A 17,782-nucleotide genomic window follows, 5' to 3' on the forward strand; every position below is an offset into this window, starting at 1 on the left:
CAATTGTAATAAAAATAGTAAATTTGGGTCGATAATAATGATCCTGATTAGAGGACAAAAGAATGTGTGACATCGAGTTCCTTTTCTTTCATTGACCCATCTTTTATACCTGGTTATACTAACATGTTTTTTTTAATGCTTAGATGGGTGGACGAGCTCGCAGCCCACCTGCTGTTAAGTGGTTACTGGAGCCCATTGACATCTACGACGTAAATGCGCCACCCTCCTTGAGATATAAGTTCTAAGGTCTCAGTATAGTTACAACGGCTACCCCAACCTTCAAACCGAAACGCATTACTGCTTCACGACAGAAATAGGCAGGGCGTTGGTACCTACCCGCGCGGACTCACAAGAGGTCCTACCACCAGTCATTACGCAAATTATTATTTTGCGGATTTCATTTTTATTACACGATGTTAATCCTTCACCGTGGAAGTCAATCGTGAACATTTGTTGAGTACGTATTTCATTAAAAAATTGGTACCCGCCTGGGATTTGAAGACCGGTGCATCGCTCAACACGAATGCACTGGACGTATTATCCCTTAGGCTACGACGACTTCATAATTTTTCTTTACCTAGCCTTTAATATCTTAAATACTGCTAAGACACAAGTTGGTATCACCCTTCTCATCCACATTTACGGCACGTTGTTCCGACACTGAGTCCTTATTACTGTTACGCGGTTCCAATGAAACTAATGCCTTATTCTTAATGGTGGCATTTAACTAGAAACTTCATCTACGCTGATAAGAAAAACAAGTAAAAATCACATTAAATCAAGAAATCGTAGTTTCCTGTTTTTTACTGTCATTACATTATTTTCAATGCTCCGGATACTTTACAGTTTTCGTATTATTAAAATACATAAAAAAAGCGAAACGAATAGGTACGTAAAAGTTTTTAAATCCTATAAATAGTTTATTTATTGTATATGTATATGTTTTATATGGTATGGTATATATCTGTTTATTGCATGTATATATTTTCTATAATAATAAATCGTTTGTAGTAAGTACACCGCAACATACTTGCTATATTTTTATATCTTCCAGAATTTCTGTAAAAGAAACGAAATGATTCTTGTCCACCTGATGGTTGTCTGGAAGAGATCGCTCTTAGCGATAAGACCGCCAATTGTACTTTTTGTGTTTAATGTATCGCTCTGTTTATTTGTTTTTTGGTGTACAATAACTCTCTACTCTCTCAATACTCTCTCTTTCTCTCTCTCTCTCTCTCTCTCTCTCTTTTGTCTTGAAGAGATCGCTTTTAGCGATAAGACCCCCTATTATACAAATTAATGTCTGCTTTTTGATTGTTTTTTTAATGTTAGTTGTGTTTTGGTGTGTAATAAAGTGTATTCTCTCTCTCTCTCTCTCTCTAAGTTGCTAGATTGGTGCGCAATAAAAATTCTTCGATCATATTTCAATAATTTTATTGACCATTTAAAAACTAACTTCTTCTATTTAATGTTTTGTTTTTATTTCACAATATGAAAATGAAGTAGTCAGTAATTTATTTAATGTGAGTATATAATTTATTATGAATTCAAATACTAGGTTTAATCTATTCGTGTTAAGGCTATGTGGTAGGCAACAGTACTTTGAAATTAGTAGCAGCTACTTACACTTTGAAATTAGTGGCATTAGTATTCAAATTTTATTTGAATAATAGAAAATATCGAATAGGAATTGAAAATAAACAAACATTATTTATGGAAATTTGAAGAGAGGTTCTTGCTACTGGGTTTTGAAGAAGTGTTAGTAGTTAATCGAAAAGCCGGTGTGTCGAGCTGATATTAAGACTTTCTCAAAACTGAGCAGCAGTGTCGAAAGAAGATAAAAGCATTTCTTCTACCGGATAGTTTGAGTCTACCGTTGCCCATCGTCATCACTGATACAAAAATGTAAAGTTAAATCTTGATCAAATTCAAAATCTGTACAAACGGATCAAAGCTAAAATTATGAAATCGTTTTGCCCTTTAAAATAGTTTTATACATTGAATTTGGGTTTCTCGAACTTCATTACTTCATTTTCTTATTAATTTTGTATGTAGCTAATAGCTTACAGTTTTTGCATATATTTTAACGTGGAACAAAATACAAACAATAGTAATTAGTATGACTGCGGATACCGAGTCTTGGGAATATAATAACAATGACTAAGCGTCACGCATTGCTATCAAGTGCCATTTGAATAATTTCGAAGCACGAGAATGCCAAAAAAGGAATGAAATTAAAATTTCAAACGAACACATTGAGAACATTTTGTTAATCTCTCGAATTGTAGATAGTATAGAATATTCTGCTAAGAAATGAAGTTGTACAAATTTATTTTCATTTTTTCCAACGTGAAAAACATTCTTACAGTTCTGAGTTCTATCATTACACGAAGCATATTTTTTACGTTTATCTATACGCTGTATCATTACCGATATTTGCTTAAGCAGTTTCCTTATTAGTAAAATAGTATCTTTACTTTACGGAACATTCTACTACGATTTATTTTTCCTCTGAGACATGGCTGACATTGCTGTGTAATGTAATGAGCAGTACTTGACATCGATCGTGACATTGTAGTTTACGTTATTACTCAGTTTTCTGTTTGAGTACTTGTATTATGTCCATTATTGTCACGGTGCATCCTGACACGAGACTTCCGAGGCCGAAGAGAAGAATGAGGACATTTTTCCAAAGAATCCATTTGAATTTTCCGAGGTCGTTCCACCGGAAAACTGTTTCAACGATAGCAGGAATCACGAGACCGAGAATCGAATAGAAAATCGCTCCGACTATATTGATAATTTGTTCTAGCAGTGGTAATGCTATTCCAATACCGACTGTAAAAAAAGAGTTATATATGATTATAACATTTAAAAAAAATTAATTAACCTATTACTTTCAGTAAACATGGGCTTAATCAATGCGGCTGTAATTGAATCAGATATGTGAGTTGCGAAATTCAATAAAATAAATGTGTATATTTAAAGCGTCCGTCAGATAATTGTCTTGGATTGCCTATTACGTAGGTATACAGAGTTTAAATAAAAGTTTTAGAATTTGTGTTCCTTTGTTTACTTGTTTATTCACACAGTAATAAATACTATTACCTACTACTAAGGCTACTACTAGAACTATCTATACTATCTAAGGTTTGTTTAATACACAGGAACACACATACGGAAAATGATGATGATGATTTTAACAAACATTCTCATCGTTAACTGAATGTTAAATCTAACATATCACTAAATATTTGTTTCACATAAAATAGTTCTAGTAAATCAAACTGATTTGGATTGAATTTTGCAATAGCTGGATGCTTTACGGCTATTAGCTAAGACGACATTTAGAGGCTAATTTGCACTCAGTAATGCGTAAATTAGTGTTTCTGATACCTATTAAAACTATGGTTGCTTAACGTTTAAAATTTAAAGACTATGTATTATTTGACTCTAAAATGACTATTTTGAATTAAATCACGTGTCGATGTTACTTTGCAAATATCTACTACAAATAATTATTCATTTATTTCTTATGTCCTGTTAAGGCAACTTTAATGATATGAGTATTTATTTTATTCCACTCGACCGTAGTGATGGTGAGAAAGATATTTTTCATGTTTGACGCATTACTGATGGTCCAAAGACTTTAACGCATAGCCGGTTAAGACGAGTAAACTCAGAAGCTCAGCCAGGGGGGAGAGGGATTATCCTGAGTGCTCCAAGAGGCCTAACAAGTCAAGGACAGGTAATTCGTGAGTGCACCGACCACCGGATCGAAATCACGACGCGCTAAGAAGATCCAGCGAGAAACTTAGTGCCTGATACTATGGACAAAGTTCAAATCGAACTCTTTAGCGATTTTGATGAATACGATGACTTGCACTCACAGCAGCTTTTGAAATCACCGAGAGTGGATTAGTAAGATACGTGAGAATGTAGCTATGGTGGAGCAGAAGGTGGTAGGACCTTTTGTGAGTCCGCACGGGTAGGTACCACCACCCGGCCTATTTTTGCCGTGAAGCAGTAATGCGTTTCGGTTTGAAGGGTGGGGTAGCCGTTGTAACTATACTGAGACCTTAGAACTTATATCTCAAGGTGGGTGGCGCATTTACGTTGTAGATGTCTATGGGCTCCAGTAGCCACGTACCACCAGGTGGGCTGTGAGATCGTCCATCAATCTAAGCAATAAAGAAAAAGGGCTAGGCGCATTAACAAAAAATATATACAAAGAAATTAAATACCTTCCATACAAGATGTCTGAATTCCTTTCCTAATATTTTTATAATGTTAAACGCACCGACAAATATTACGTCAGATGAGATTTGGATCTGGTCAAACAAGTATTTCTCAATGTCACTTTTTTTGGTACATTGTTTCATATTGCTAGGACTATTTACAACGTAATAGTATGAAATAATAGACTTGATGACTTGTATTTTTTTTCCTACATTATTTGATTACAATCTACCCTAGACATATTTAAAGAGACACAATGTGTTGACTTAAATAGGTCATAAAATATTTAGTTTTAAGAAGTCGTCCATTACTACTACTTTTGTTGCCTGTAGCAGCTTAGGGGATGGTAATGTGCTACTATGTATCCCAAACATCAATCAGCCTTACAGTTGACATTGCACTGGCATTAGAACAAACCACACATTACGCAAAAAACACGAAAAACTAAAGGCTGGGCAATTAATATAAGGCGCAATACCAAATCTGTACATCTTGCAAGAGAGGAATGCATCGTTGAGCGCATACAGTAAGTACCTTAAAGTCCTCCAGTGTCAGGTTTATATGCCAATACGGCATTAAAATACCACAAAATCTATTTATAAATAACCGGTATGATGTAATCTAACTAAGCATTATTCAAACTTTTGCATGGTATTGCTACTTGCCTTCGATTCGTGTACCACATTATAGACCGTGTTGAATCTCACGTGTAATTGTTAGGTGACTGATGATGTTACAAATATCAGTAGTAAAGGTATTTTGTGTCATTCAGCCTTGGTTTTAGAGTCATAAATTCAGATTTCCCAATGAAAACTATTTCAATTTGTCTATCAGTGTTGCAATTGCTTGTAGGCAATAATTTCTTTAAATAACTTTTACCAGATTATAGTTTAGAAGTTGAGACCCCAAGAAAAGACAAATGAACTGGTGGTTACTGGTGGTAGGACCTCTTATGGGTCCGCACGGGTAGGTACCAGCACCCCGCCTATTTCTGCTGTGAAGCAGTAATGCGTTTCGGTTTGAAGAGTGGGGCAACTGTTGTAACTATACTGAGAACTTAGAACTCATGTCTCAAGGTGGGTGGCGGCATTTACGTTGTACATGTCTATGGGCTCCGGTAACCACTTAATACCAGGTGGGTCGTGAACTCGTCCACCAATCTACGCAATAAAAAAATATCAAATTAAAGTTTAAAAATAGAACCAAGTTACGCTTTTCGGGAATATGTGAATATATCTAATAATCTTACCGCAGCACGTCACGCCAACGGTTCTGGCGACCACCTGCGCCATCTTCTGGTAGTTCTCCTTGATGTGATGCTTCGTATATTTCGTGAATATATCGATAACTACATAGAACTGAAGAGGGTACGTGAAGAATATTGAAAGCGCAATGAAGATCTTCGCGAATATCGCGGGCCTGTACAAATACGCGTTAGATTAATCAGTGACAGTTATTAATTACTAAATGAAGAAATACAGACGTATGAGCAATTCGTAAAAAAAAAAACAATTGCACACACGTATCTGCTTAGCGCTAAATTTAAATGTTTAATTTTATTAATAATATAAAATATGGTACCTAGCAGAGAAGCTTTCTAATTCTAAATACGTGTTAATTATTTTTTTGAAAGGGAATAATCACCAGACTTCCCTCACACGCTTGCGTTGGTGAAAGGGTATGTGTAATAGGACCAATTAAAGTCTGATGTTAGGCTTTCGAACCATGCAAGATACAAAACTCGATTGAAGCAATGAAGATCAATGCGGTAGGCTAGTAAGCAATACCACCACATTATGGTGTGGGCTCGGGTAATCTCTTAACATCAAATAGGCATTGCGCTCGTTCAGCCAAATATGAGAGAGAGAGAGAGAGAGAGTATTCTTTATTGTAAACCAAAAAAAAACATGTGAACATTAAATACAAAAATATTTTTATTATTTATTATGATTGAAAGTTTACAGGTGGCCCGAAGGCCTTTCCAGTTTCACCAGGACAGGTGGGCGAGCAAAGGCTCAGCCAAGAGGGGTGGGATTTGCTAACAACTGCCCGAGCGCCTCCGAAGGAGACCTAACAACTCAAGAGCAATTGTTTCGCGAATGAATCTACTACCGGATCGGAATCGCGACCCGCTGAGAAGATCCGGCGAGAAACTCAGCGGGCTGATGCATGAGTTAGGTTGCACGTCGACCTCTTTGTCGAGTTCGACGAGTACGGTTACCGGGGTCCCTAAGCCTGCCCCTAGTATTAGAGCTGAAGGCATCTAATGCAAAGGTTATTGGATCTGATGGATCCGTAAGGACGTGTCTAGGGCGTCGACGGTGACTGGCTCCTGCATGATCAGGATTCGGGGAGTAGTCAGCGGCGGCAACGATAAGGCGATTATCATGACGCATAGCCTTATCGAAGTATCGTTCCGACGCTGACTTCATGTATTTCCGAATTGATTCGAGACCCAGGTCGTCGTGTAGGTCAACGTTCCTCACGAACCACGGAGCCCCGACAGCTAACCTGCAAAAGCGGGATTGTAGGGATTGGAGGGTGTCTATGTGTGTGCGGGCCGCGTGAGCGAACACCACACTCGCGTAAGTCATGACGGGCCTTATGCAAGTTTTGTAAAGTGTCACCTTGTTCCGAAGGGACATTTTACTCCGCTTACAGATCATGGGGTAGAGTCTACCGAGAATAAACGCGGCACGGTCACGGACTGATTTTATATGCGGGCGGAATGTCATCGATGCATCCAGGGTAACGCCCAGGTACTTGACCTTCCTGGCCCAGGGTATGGGTTGTCTAAAGAGAGTAATCGGGGGTGTGAGATTCCTCCTCCTAATCCGGGAGGAAATCCGTGTGGAGCTTCCCCTCTGAAATAGCACCGCAGTACTTTTCGCTGGGTTGATGTCTATGCGCCATTTTCGGAACCACTGTCCTAGGGCTAGGGCTACGCTCTGAAGCTTCTTCGCGATTAGGGACTTATTTCTACTAGAATAGTAAACAGTCGTGTCGTCGGCGAATAAAGCTAAATGGGTCGGCGGCGACCGGGGAATATCGTTGACGAATAAGCTAAATAGGAGGGGTGAGAGGACAGAGCCTTGCGGGACTCCAGCTGTGAGAGGTCGTGGGGAGGAGCGGGTTCCCTCGACTCGATATCGAAAAGAGCGGTTCGACAAGAAGTCCCGTATGATGAGCACGAGACTATCCGGCACGCCCATGTTGAATAGTTTGAAAATCAAACCGTTGTGCCAGACTTTGTCGAACGCTTTTGCGACGTCGAAGAAGAGAGCTCCCGTGTATAACGGTTTTGGTCGATTAAGCCCCACAAGAATGTGCTCCGTGAGGCGGTGCACCTGTTGAACGCATGAGTGATTTGTACGGAATCCGAATTGTTCATCGATGAGAATGCCCTTGGATGAGACGAAATCTCTGAGGCGCTTGTAGAGCAGACGCTCATACAGCTTGCCCAGAGACATGAGGAGGCTAATCGGGCGGTAACTCGTCGGATGATTTTTTGGTTTACCGGGTTTATGTATGCCGATAACGTCCGCTTCTTTCCACACCGCGGGAAAAATACAGTTAGCCATAGCGGCATTAAAAATAGATGCCAACATCACGATGAGTTGGACGGGTAGAAGTTTAATAACGCGGTTAGATATACCGTCGGAACCGGGAGCCTTGCGAGGACGTAGGTCTTTGATCAAGTCTTTAACTTCCATCGGGGTGACGGGTGGTAACGCATCCGAGGGTGGCAAGGAGGCTCTGCGTTCTACCTCACTGTCTACTAATTCTACATGAACAGGGTCCACGGATTGAGTGCTGGGCGTGCACTGGGTTTGCAATGTATCGGCCAGCAGCTCTGCTTTTTCGTCATCATCAAAGGCCGCGAGTCGGCCTGAGGGGCCTACGAGGGGGGGCATAGTTACTACCGTATCCGATTTGAGAGTACGAGCTAAGCGGTAGTAAGACCTTTGGGAGGGCGCGAGTCCTTCTAAGAAATCAGACCATCTGGCATCTCGGACTTCGGCGATGCGAGACTTTACGTCGCGTTGTAGGGCACGCATTCGAATACGATTTTCCGCGGTAGGATACCTGTCGTAGGCGCGTATCGAGGCGTTCTTAGCTCTAAGGAGTTCCCTAATATCGTCGGACAATTTGAAGCGGTGAAGGAAGTCCTCCGCTACAACTTGTTTCGATGACTTATCTAATGTCGAGGTGATGTGTGATGTTAAGATGTCTATGGCTTCAGCGGTATCCTGAGGAGACGGGGTAGAGTCCGGGTTAAACGGGAGCGATGGTGGATCAGATTCAGCCAGGCTGATGCCCAGCGTGTGCCAATCCACCACAGTCCTCGTGACGGGAACGGAATCGGGAGCGCGACCGAGCTTCATAACGACGGGACGGTGGTCTGAATCTAACTCTGAAACTACTTCGATCGAGTGTAAGCGCAGAGTTACGTTTTTTAATAACGCTATGTCGAGTATATCCGGGCGATGCGCGATATTTAGCGGGTAGTGAGTCGGGGTTAGCGGAGCGACGATATCGAAGGCGAGATCATCGACTAACGCGTCAAGCCGCCTGCCATTCGGGGTTGTGGTGTGTGAGTTCCACCTGATGTGTTTACAATTTAGGTCGCCCGCCAGAATGACAGAGCTCCCCATACCAAGCAGCGCCTCGATATCACTGCTTAGAACGATCTTATCCGGTGGAAGATAAACGGACGCGATAACGATCGGCGCGTGTCCCGTCAGTGAGATTCGGCACACTGATGCTTCGATATTAGCGAGCACGGGAGGATCGAGCGGGACGCAATGCAGGGCTCTTCTATAGTAAATGACGGTACCACCACCACGGGCAGTGAGCCTGTCGTTCCTGACCATGTTATAGTTCGCGATTTTAGGGTCACGGCGCGCGGGCTTAAGTAGGGTCTCCTGCACTAAAAAGATATCAATTTGATGGTCACGCAAAAAGTCAGAAACCTGATCACGTTGATTTATGAGACCGTAAGCGTTAAAAAATCCTATCGTCACGGATAGGGGCTTTATTCTACTTATATACGCCATTGATTACCGGCGGAGTGAGGGGAGGACGTACGTATTTAATGACGCGTATACGTCGGCGTATTCCTGCACAACGGCGATAAAGTGTTGTGCAGTGGAGGCAGCGCGAATGACGTCGCCCAAAGCGTTAACGCGCTCAAAGTTGATCGACTGAAAGAAGTCGATCGCTAAAGCGAGATTTTCGGACGCGGTCGGAGGGCAAGTCGCGGGAGAGGGACGAGTCGCGGGGGCAGGACGAATCGCGGAGGAGGGAGTTGTAGCCGTGTTCGTGTACGGCAGCGGTTTCGCCCAGGCCGAGACACTGGGCACCGCCGCCGGAACGAACGCTGGCTTAGCCTGCGACGCAGAGGGTGCCGAGGCTTTGATGTCTGGGCCGGAAGCTCGGAGGCGGTTTTGGCGGGCGACGCGGCGATTTATTTTCGGGGCTCGGGGGCATCCGCGGTAATTTGCGGGGTGACCCTGTGTTCGACACAGGACGCAGCTAGGCGGTTCCGTCGCGGTTTTTTGATCGCGAGTGCATAGGGCCGTGGCGTGATCGCCTAAACATTTGACGCATCGGGGGCGCGCGTGACAGTTACGGGAAGAGTGCCCATACAATTGACAGTTATGGCACTGGCTAGGAGTGCCTTTTTTATGGGGGGCTTCGACAGCGATACCAGAGAGCCTACAGACGGTCTGTGTGTTAAAGATTTTCTTACCCTCGGGGGTAGGCTGGAGAGCGACTAGAACCATATTATATGGCTCCCTACCGCGACCGGTGTGCATACGGTGCACAGAATTCACTGGTAGGCCTTGTTCTAACAGGTCGGCTTGTACGAGCTCTACATCTAACTCTTTAGGGATTCCGCGTATTACAACGCGGAGTTCGCGCTCCTCCTGAAGCGTATAAGTGTGGAAGCTTATACGCTCCTTACGGAGGTAAGAGGTGAGGGCCCTATGGTCATCAGATGAATGCACCTTTATTTGGATGCCGTTCGCGAGGTTACGGGCATTCGTGAAATTGATATTTTTGGCCTTAAGGGCCAGGGAAACTCGATCCCAAGCTGCCTTCTCTTGAAGGATTACCGGAGGAGGGGACTGGGTTTTATTTTGTGCCACCGGACGCGGCGACGGACTGGCACGGGCTGGAGGCGCAACGGGAGTCTGGGGGCGGGGTCGCGACGCGTTCGCGGCTTTGCTAATTTTAGCGGCCGCGGGAGCTCGAGACTCCGCGGCACGCTTCTTACCCTTTTGTACCAGGGTAAATCCATCCGTCGATGAGGCGGGGGCGAGGTCGACCTCCATCTCCGAGTCAGAGTCGGAGGACGAGGAGGCGGGCGCCGGTGACCTACGAGCAGGTGTTTTGGAGGGCGCGACGGAGGCCGCGGATGATCGCACAGCTGGAACGGTGGCCACGGCGGACGACGCAGCAGTTTTACTCGCCAGTATAGGCGACGCGGGAACGGCAGGCACGACGGAGGTTGCGGTGCTCGATGTAGAAGCTTTGCACGCAGGTACAGGCGACGCAGGAGCAGCGAGCACGGCGGAGTCTTCGAGAGAGCTCGCAGTGTGATTGGCCTTGAAAGCCAGAAACTCTGAGGCGAGCTGTGGATGACGAAGTCGGAGGAATTCCGCGAACACAGCGTCCATGATCGCTGAGTGCCCAGGTGGGGCGGCCCCGGGTCTTGAAGACACTCGCCTTGCGGCGAGGCCCCAACTTCTCGGACCTGAGCGGTTCTATTGAACACAGGTGGCGATGCGGCACGATTACTACAGGACAAAGAAAAAACACAACAAAACGGAAATAACAAAAAGAAACAAAACAATTAAACACTTCCAGGAAAGCAGTTTGTCGGCAGATGTACCACGAACACAGAAATAACGAAAGGAAACAAAACAAATAAAAACTTCCAGGAAAAAACACTTGGTCGGCAGATGTACCACGAACACAGGCCGCGCGAACAATGGCCGGGCTAACAAAAGCCGGGCGAACAAAGGCCGGGCGATCGAGTGGTCGATGGGCACGTCCGCACGTGACGGGTGCCTCTATCGGAATCTACAAAAATATACAATTGGCGTTCATATGGCGATGTAAAAATGAAAAAAATAGTTAGCGTTTATATGCTAGCTGCCTTCTCGTTCCATTGAGGGCTTATGAAATACGTTCATAAGCCCGTACCCGAGCGAAAAACTTATTATAACGTATGGCGGGCGGACTGCACTTCATTGTGCAATCTATACCGCATAAAACTAAATTTTTTTCCTAAATTTGTAAATCTATTTAGATAAAAATTGGTAATAAAGTAATTTCATTATGTGGTCTATATGGTGGATTCTGAGAAAGGGGCGGCTGATGGCTTGGTGCATAGGGCGGCCGAGAATGCAAATCCGCCACTGTGATTAACAATATCATATGAAGAGACATGAAAAAAACCCAATAATTTTTAAGACGTACCACTCCTCAGTTGGTAGATTTAAAGTGATGGTTCCTCTTAAAACGTCGCCATATCTAAAGTAGCCGAACAAACCCAGTGTACTGTACAGGAATACAATAGTCGACATCGCTACGACCAACACACTAGGAAATCCGAGGAAATTTTGCGGTTTCTTCATTGAATTCTCAACTGGCATCACTACTCCAATACCTTCCATTGCAAATATTACAGTTCTGAAAGATTTAAAACCATATTTTTTGTTTTTAATGAAAATGTAATTGAATATAATATCATCGCATAGAAAATCAGTGCACGTATTTCAAAGGCAAATTGAGATTTTTTCTGCACGTTGACCTCGTAATTATATGAATGCTTAGATAAGAAAAGAAAAATATTGTGAAACTTAGTATTTTTTACTATTTTAACATATCTGAACGCAACATTGTACTAATACAAAATAAAAATTATGTGAAAACGACCAGTGGTGTGTGTAATTATTTTTAATATTTCCTATTCATTATCTTATTTGAAACACGTGCAAAAAGTATAGCGTGCTAGAATACTAAGCGGAGTTGTAGTTAAGTTGTAGACTTAATATCACCGCTGTGTTTTAAGCCGTGACTTTGTTTTTTTGTCATTAAAACGCATCCCAAATAGCACAATAATAAAATACGCAATGCTCTTCTTATCATTTAAACCACCGGAATATGATATTGCGAAATTAGTGTTTAAAAGATTTGAGTGCAATACGATGAGCTGATAATTATATACCTAATTATGTTTTTTTTGTAGCGTTGCTGTTATACCCAATTATGATTTCCTATATGATCATGACTTTTATTACCAAGTCCAAAATATTAGGTATTTACTACGATATTAGGTAAATATGATCGCCCTTGCCCGTATCCCACATTGCTTGTAAAAATACCTGTATTCATAAGATATTAAAAAGGTATTATTAATAAATACTCACGAAATAAAAGCTGGATATCTTGCCGGATCACCAGCAACTTTCTTATCGACAAACGAAATTCCACCTCCGAAAATATAATAGAGACATATTGCATATGTGGCCACGAGTAAGACATTGGCTATCATTGAAAACACAGCCAGAAACTTTAAGTATCTTATCTGACAAAGTACGCACAGAGGCAGTAGCAGTATCAAACAGTAATATTCTACAGGTATCGTTACAGACGGTACGTAGTGGTCTACGAGCTGAAAATGAAGGATTATTAAACGAATTATTAAATTTCACTGGTGGTAGGACCTCTTGTGAGTCCACACGGGTAGGTACCACCACCCTGCCTATTTCTGCCGTGAAGCAGTAATGCTTTTCGGTTTGAAGGGTAGGGCAGCCGTTGTAACTATACTGAGACCTAAGAACTTATGTCTCAAGGTGGGTGGCCCATTTACGTTGTAGATGTCTATGGGCTCCAGTAACCACTTAACACCAGGTGGGCTGTGACCTCGTCCACTCATCTAAACAATAAATAAAAAAGAACAAACTGAATAGTGTCATTAAAACGAATGCTCTTTATTTATAACTAAAACTGTTTTTATAGTTTAATCTAACGTTTATTGGTTTAGTTCAAGGTGGGTGGCGCATTTACGTTGTAGATGTCTATGGGCTCCAGTAACCACTTAACACCAGGTGGGCTGTAAGCTCGTCCACCCATCTAAGCAATAAAAAGAACGAGTTATTTCACACTAAATTATATATTTTCCATGAGGTATATTGAAGAGATAATATTATTTCCGTGTCGACTTTATAAAGCATTGAATCGTTATCTTTAGATAAACCTACGCCTATTAAATTGTTAATCGTTATTTGATTATTAGTTTATTTGGATTCATCACAGACCTGTTTAATCGAATCCGATATAAGTACTGTATAAATGCAGCATACTCCGACGTATGTGGATAACAGAGCAAATTCTGCAAAAATGCTAAAACAAAACATTCACTCAGATAAGTTACGGAAACGTGATCAATAAGCGCCTTATACCTGTTCAGTAATAAAGGTATTTACAGAATATATACTTCATTTATTATGAAGCTAATTTATGTGAAATAAAAGTTATAACTTATAACTTATAACAAATTTAATTTAAGTAAAAATTTGCTAATAAAAAACGGTTGTCTGTAAAGTCGGTTTACTGACGATAGTTGAACGTGACACTTTTCACTGAACTTCATACTTGACGAAAACATGTAAATGTATTATTGTATAGCAGTTGTCCACGCGGATGCATCGCTCACTCAAGTAGGAGAGAGACAGATGTCGAACGCTGCCGAACGCGGAGGCCGATTGTGCCTCTTTGTCGCTCGTTGCGCGCCCTCGCTTGCACTTCAAACCTTAAATGGAACGCCTCAAAGCGAGGTAACGCCGCATGAGTCATGTTTTTTTCGTGCGTGCAGCCGGCTCCATCGAATTATAAGACGTCAATAAAAAAGTATCTATTCGAAATAATGACTTTAAATTCAGATAGAATAGGAAGAACTTAAAATGTTTATATTAACGCACATATCCTAATGTTATAAACACGATTGTGTTGTTTCTATCCATCCCTTGTCTATTGACGGTCAAGGCACGAAACGAAACCGATCGCCATGAATTTACGGAAATTGTTGAAGTCATAGGAAACAACATATGCTAATGTTTATCCTACCGCTGAGCACGCATCTCTGACTCTAAAGTCTCTGCATGCAAAGTGTACGTAATGTCTATAGCTACGTTAAAGTTAACATGATTACCTGGCAGCTCCAGCAAACCTTCTCACACTCTTCGGTCCGTTAGCAAAAACTGACCGACATGTCTCCGCGTAGTCCAGTAATGGTTTCTTCTCGATTTTACAACAGCCTCGAGATGTCTTCACCTACAATATTCGTGACTTAGAAATTTGCGAGTATTCGATAAATACAGTGACAATTGAAGCAATGTGAACAATAATACTATGATTCAAAATACATAGTATAATTTGTATAGTTTCGTATTTACTATTTAAATTTTACTGAGGTTATTTTAGGTTTGAAAAACAAGGCAGGATTCTCTGGTGCCTTAGTCTTTGTTGACAGAGAAAATTGTAAAGGGTTTGAAATATTCCGAAATTGTAACAGTATAATAGTGCAAAAAAAAGGCTTTTATGTTACTTACAAGTATGTGTATGCAGTGAGTACACAAGAAACCGATGAAAAGTGTTCCAATAAGACCAACGCCCCAACCTGCATTTGAGAAGGCCAGAGGTCCCGCAAGTATTCCTGTGCCTAAAGAGGCCTTTATTAAATTTGCAGTTGATCGTACATCACTAAAAATCCCATTATGACATTAGATTATTCTCAATACTAGCGAAAAATCAATATCATACCTAACGATTAATTCGAAATAAATAAATATAATAAATAATAATAAAATAAAATATAATACAATAAAATAAAAATAAATATAAGTTAGCCCAATTTTGTATGCAGTTGGAACAGCGCCCCTAGCGGCAAACGTAGGCAAACAATCCCATTCCATACAAATATGAGCTGACTTTTACGCTATGGAGAACGTTAAAAAACTCACACTTTTTTTTCCTACCTAAGCTGATAGCCTTGAGAGGCTATATCAGCGTCGCCTTAACTAGTAGATGAGCTCACGGGGCTCAGACCTGATGACGTTGCTAACACGAACCCTAGCAAGAGCCGTGCTTCGCAGAATCTACTACCGGATCGGAAACGCGACCCACTGAGAAGATCCGGCGAGAAACTCAGTGGGCTGTGTCTGAGGGTTAATTTACTCGCCGAGCTCTTCGTCGCAAGCGACGGGTTCGACACTAAGCACGCTGATCAGTAGTGAGTTTATAGATATCACAATCTGATAACTACTTATAAGCGTGAGGTCGTAGTCTCAGTTATATTTTCGTATAAGTAGGGTTTAGAAAAAAGAGAAGAATATGTACAGAATATTGTACCACTCCGTATAGGCTCATTAAACGCCCTACCAATAAATTGTAAGTTATAATTAAACTGTATATGTGTAAAAAAGGTGTTTTATGAATAGACCGTATTGTTTATACTTCATTTCGTTTAAATTAATTCTGTTAATTTGACCTTGAGTGGCAAATCTACTTTAAATAATAACAAACGCTTGAAGAAATACAACCAAGGAAAATTAAAACCATACCTAGATCTGTTCGGTTACACTTAGGCTGGATAGTGGATATATTTTATTATTTCGATTTAATACTAACTCATCTTATCGTGCAATGAGCTGTAATCTGTTTTCAAATAAATAGCGGTGGTTCAATGATCAGATTTAATTTAATAGTGTTCGAATCTTACAAGCGTTAATGTATACAAATGATTTCTATGATGAAGGAATAACATCGTGTAATCTAAATACGTAAAGTATGGATAAATAGAAACATAACTAAAACCACAAAGATCAGGCTCGTTAGAACACTAATATTCTCTATATTTCTATACGCTGCTGAGACGTGACCGTGCGAGACGTGGAAAGGAAGAAAATAGACGCTCTGGAAATGTGGTGCTGGAGAAGAATGCTTGAAGTTTCGTGGACCGACTTTTGTACAAATGTCTCGATAATTCTGGAACTCGGCATCAAGCAGCGTCTATTTGCTATAGTACAGTCTGGAATGGTGGATTTCTTCGGACACGTTTTGCAACGAGATGTCCGGTCCATAGAACGCCTCGTTGGACAGGGAAGGGTTGATGGTAAAAGACCGCGCGGGAGGTCACCAATGCGGTGGACCGACCAAATTAAAACTGCAGTGGGAGGTCCCCTAAATGAATGCAGTAGAATGGCCTCGAGCAGGGAGAGATGGTGGGACATCGTAAGACGCATAAAGTCTGCCCCTTCCAACACTACATGACGATCACGACCACTCTGTCAGAAGTGACACGAGAAGGAGAATCTAAATTACACCCCCAAAAATTAATTTTTGGGGGTGTAAATTAATTTTATTCCTTAATTACTAGTGGTAGGGCGTTTTGGAAGTCCGCCCGGGTTGATTCCACTAACCTGTGACGTTTTTCTTAATTACTAAAATGTTTAGTTTTCCACAAATCAAAATAAAGGACGTTTCTATTTCACACCCAGCAAATATTATTTGTTTGTGTCAAACATAATATTGCGTAATGAAATTAAAAAAAAAAAATTATCGGACATTTCGTGAGTGCACGCTACAAAATTTTGTTTTGCGTTATCGACGTAAATTACGAAAGGAGTTTGTATTTAACAAAAAAAACAAAAAAACAAAAAAGCCATAAAGAAATTATGAACTTAATAATTTAAAAAGATAAAAAATACTTACGAGTTCGGTTTTTCAACTTCACGATGTTCGAATGGATCATAATCAATGTGTGGTTGTTTTTTCACGTCCCCCATTGTGTGTTACGTTTTGTTAACTAATAAAAATATTAATTTATTAAGAATTTAGGTAATATTAGGTGAGCTACGTAAAAAAAAAAACTTCCAATTCCATTTAAATATGTCGGCTTTAGAAATCGTTTTGATCATTACGGATGTCGCAATGCTAAATTACTGCTTCGAAAAACATGGCATTGCCAGTTTACTATGTTATGTTCCGATGTGTTTTATTTGGATGATTCGGTTTTTACATATTATTATAAACAATTACTGGCAAGGTTCTGCACTTGCTTAATCTTGAAATTTGTTTCGTGACAATGTGTTTGAGTTGAATATCTGTTATGAGTTTCGAATCGAGCATGAATTCTATTTAATTATCATTGAAATGAAAAGGTGATGTCACTAAATATGCAAAGAACAAACTTACTGTGCTTCTGTGATTTTTGTGAATGTATAAATGCGAAAGCGTATTTAAATAATTAAAGTTTAAGGCATTTTTTCCAATGAAAACAAATAGTTGACTAAGAATACTTCCTTCGCGCACAAATATCAGGCTTCGACTACGCTCAGTAGATCTTTATTTGGCGTCACTACTGTATTCACGTTTCGTAAAACACATAAATGCTTCGACAATGCTACTTAAGAACAACTAGTTTAATTTCGTAGTAAATGCGTTTTTAAATGTCAGCTCCAAGATTAAG

General features: G+C 40.9%; 1 protein-coding gene across 1 annotated transcript; it reads right to left on the reverse strand.

Moving 5' to 3' along the window:
* Positions 1-1,417: 1,417 nt before the first annotated feature.
* On the reverse strand, positions 1,418-17,734 carry LOC101745674 (proton-coupled amino acid transporter-like protein pathetic). Its single transcript, XM_004927751.5, has 9 exons — positions 17,509-17,734; positions 17,026-17,119; positions 14,865-15,015; positions 14,465-14,586; positions 13,572-13,656; positions 12,681-12,925; positions 11,728-11,940; positions 5,489-5,658; positions 1,418-2,838 (listed from the first exon to the last, which is right to left on the reverse strand). The coding sequence occupies exons 2-9, from the start codon at positions 17,097-17,099 to the stop codon at positions 2,588-2,590; spliced, it is 1,311 nt and encodes a 436-aa protein (XP_004927808.1). The 5' UTR covers positions 17,100-17,119; positions 17,509-17,734; the 3' UTR covers positions 1,418-2,587.
* Positions 17,735-17,782: the final 48 nt, after the last annotated feature.

Source organism: Bombyx mori, chromosome 13, assembly GCF_030269925.1.
Source record: "Bombyx mori chromosome 13, ASM3026992v2".
Lineage (NCBI taxonomy): Eukaryota > Metazoa > Arthropoda > Insecta > Lepidoptera > Bombycidae > Bombyx > Bombyx mori.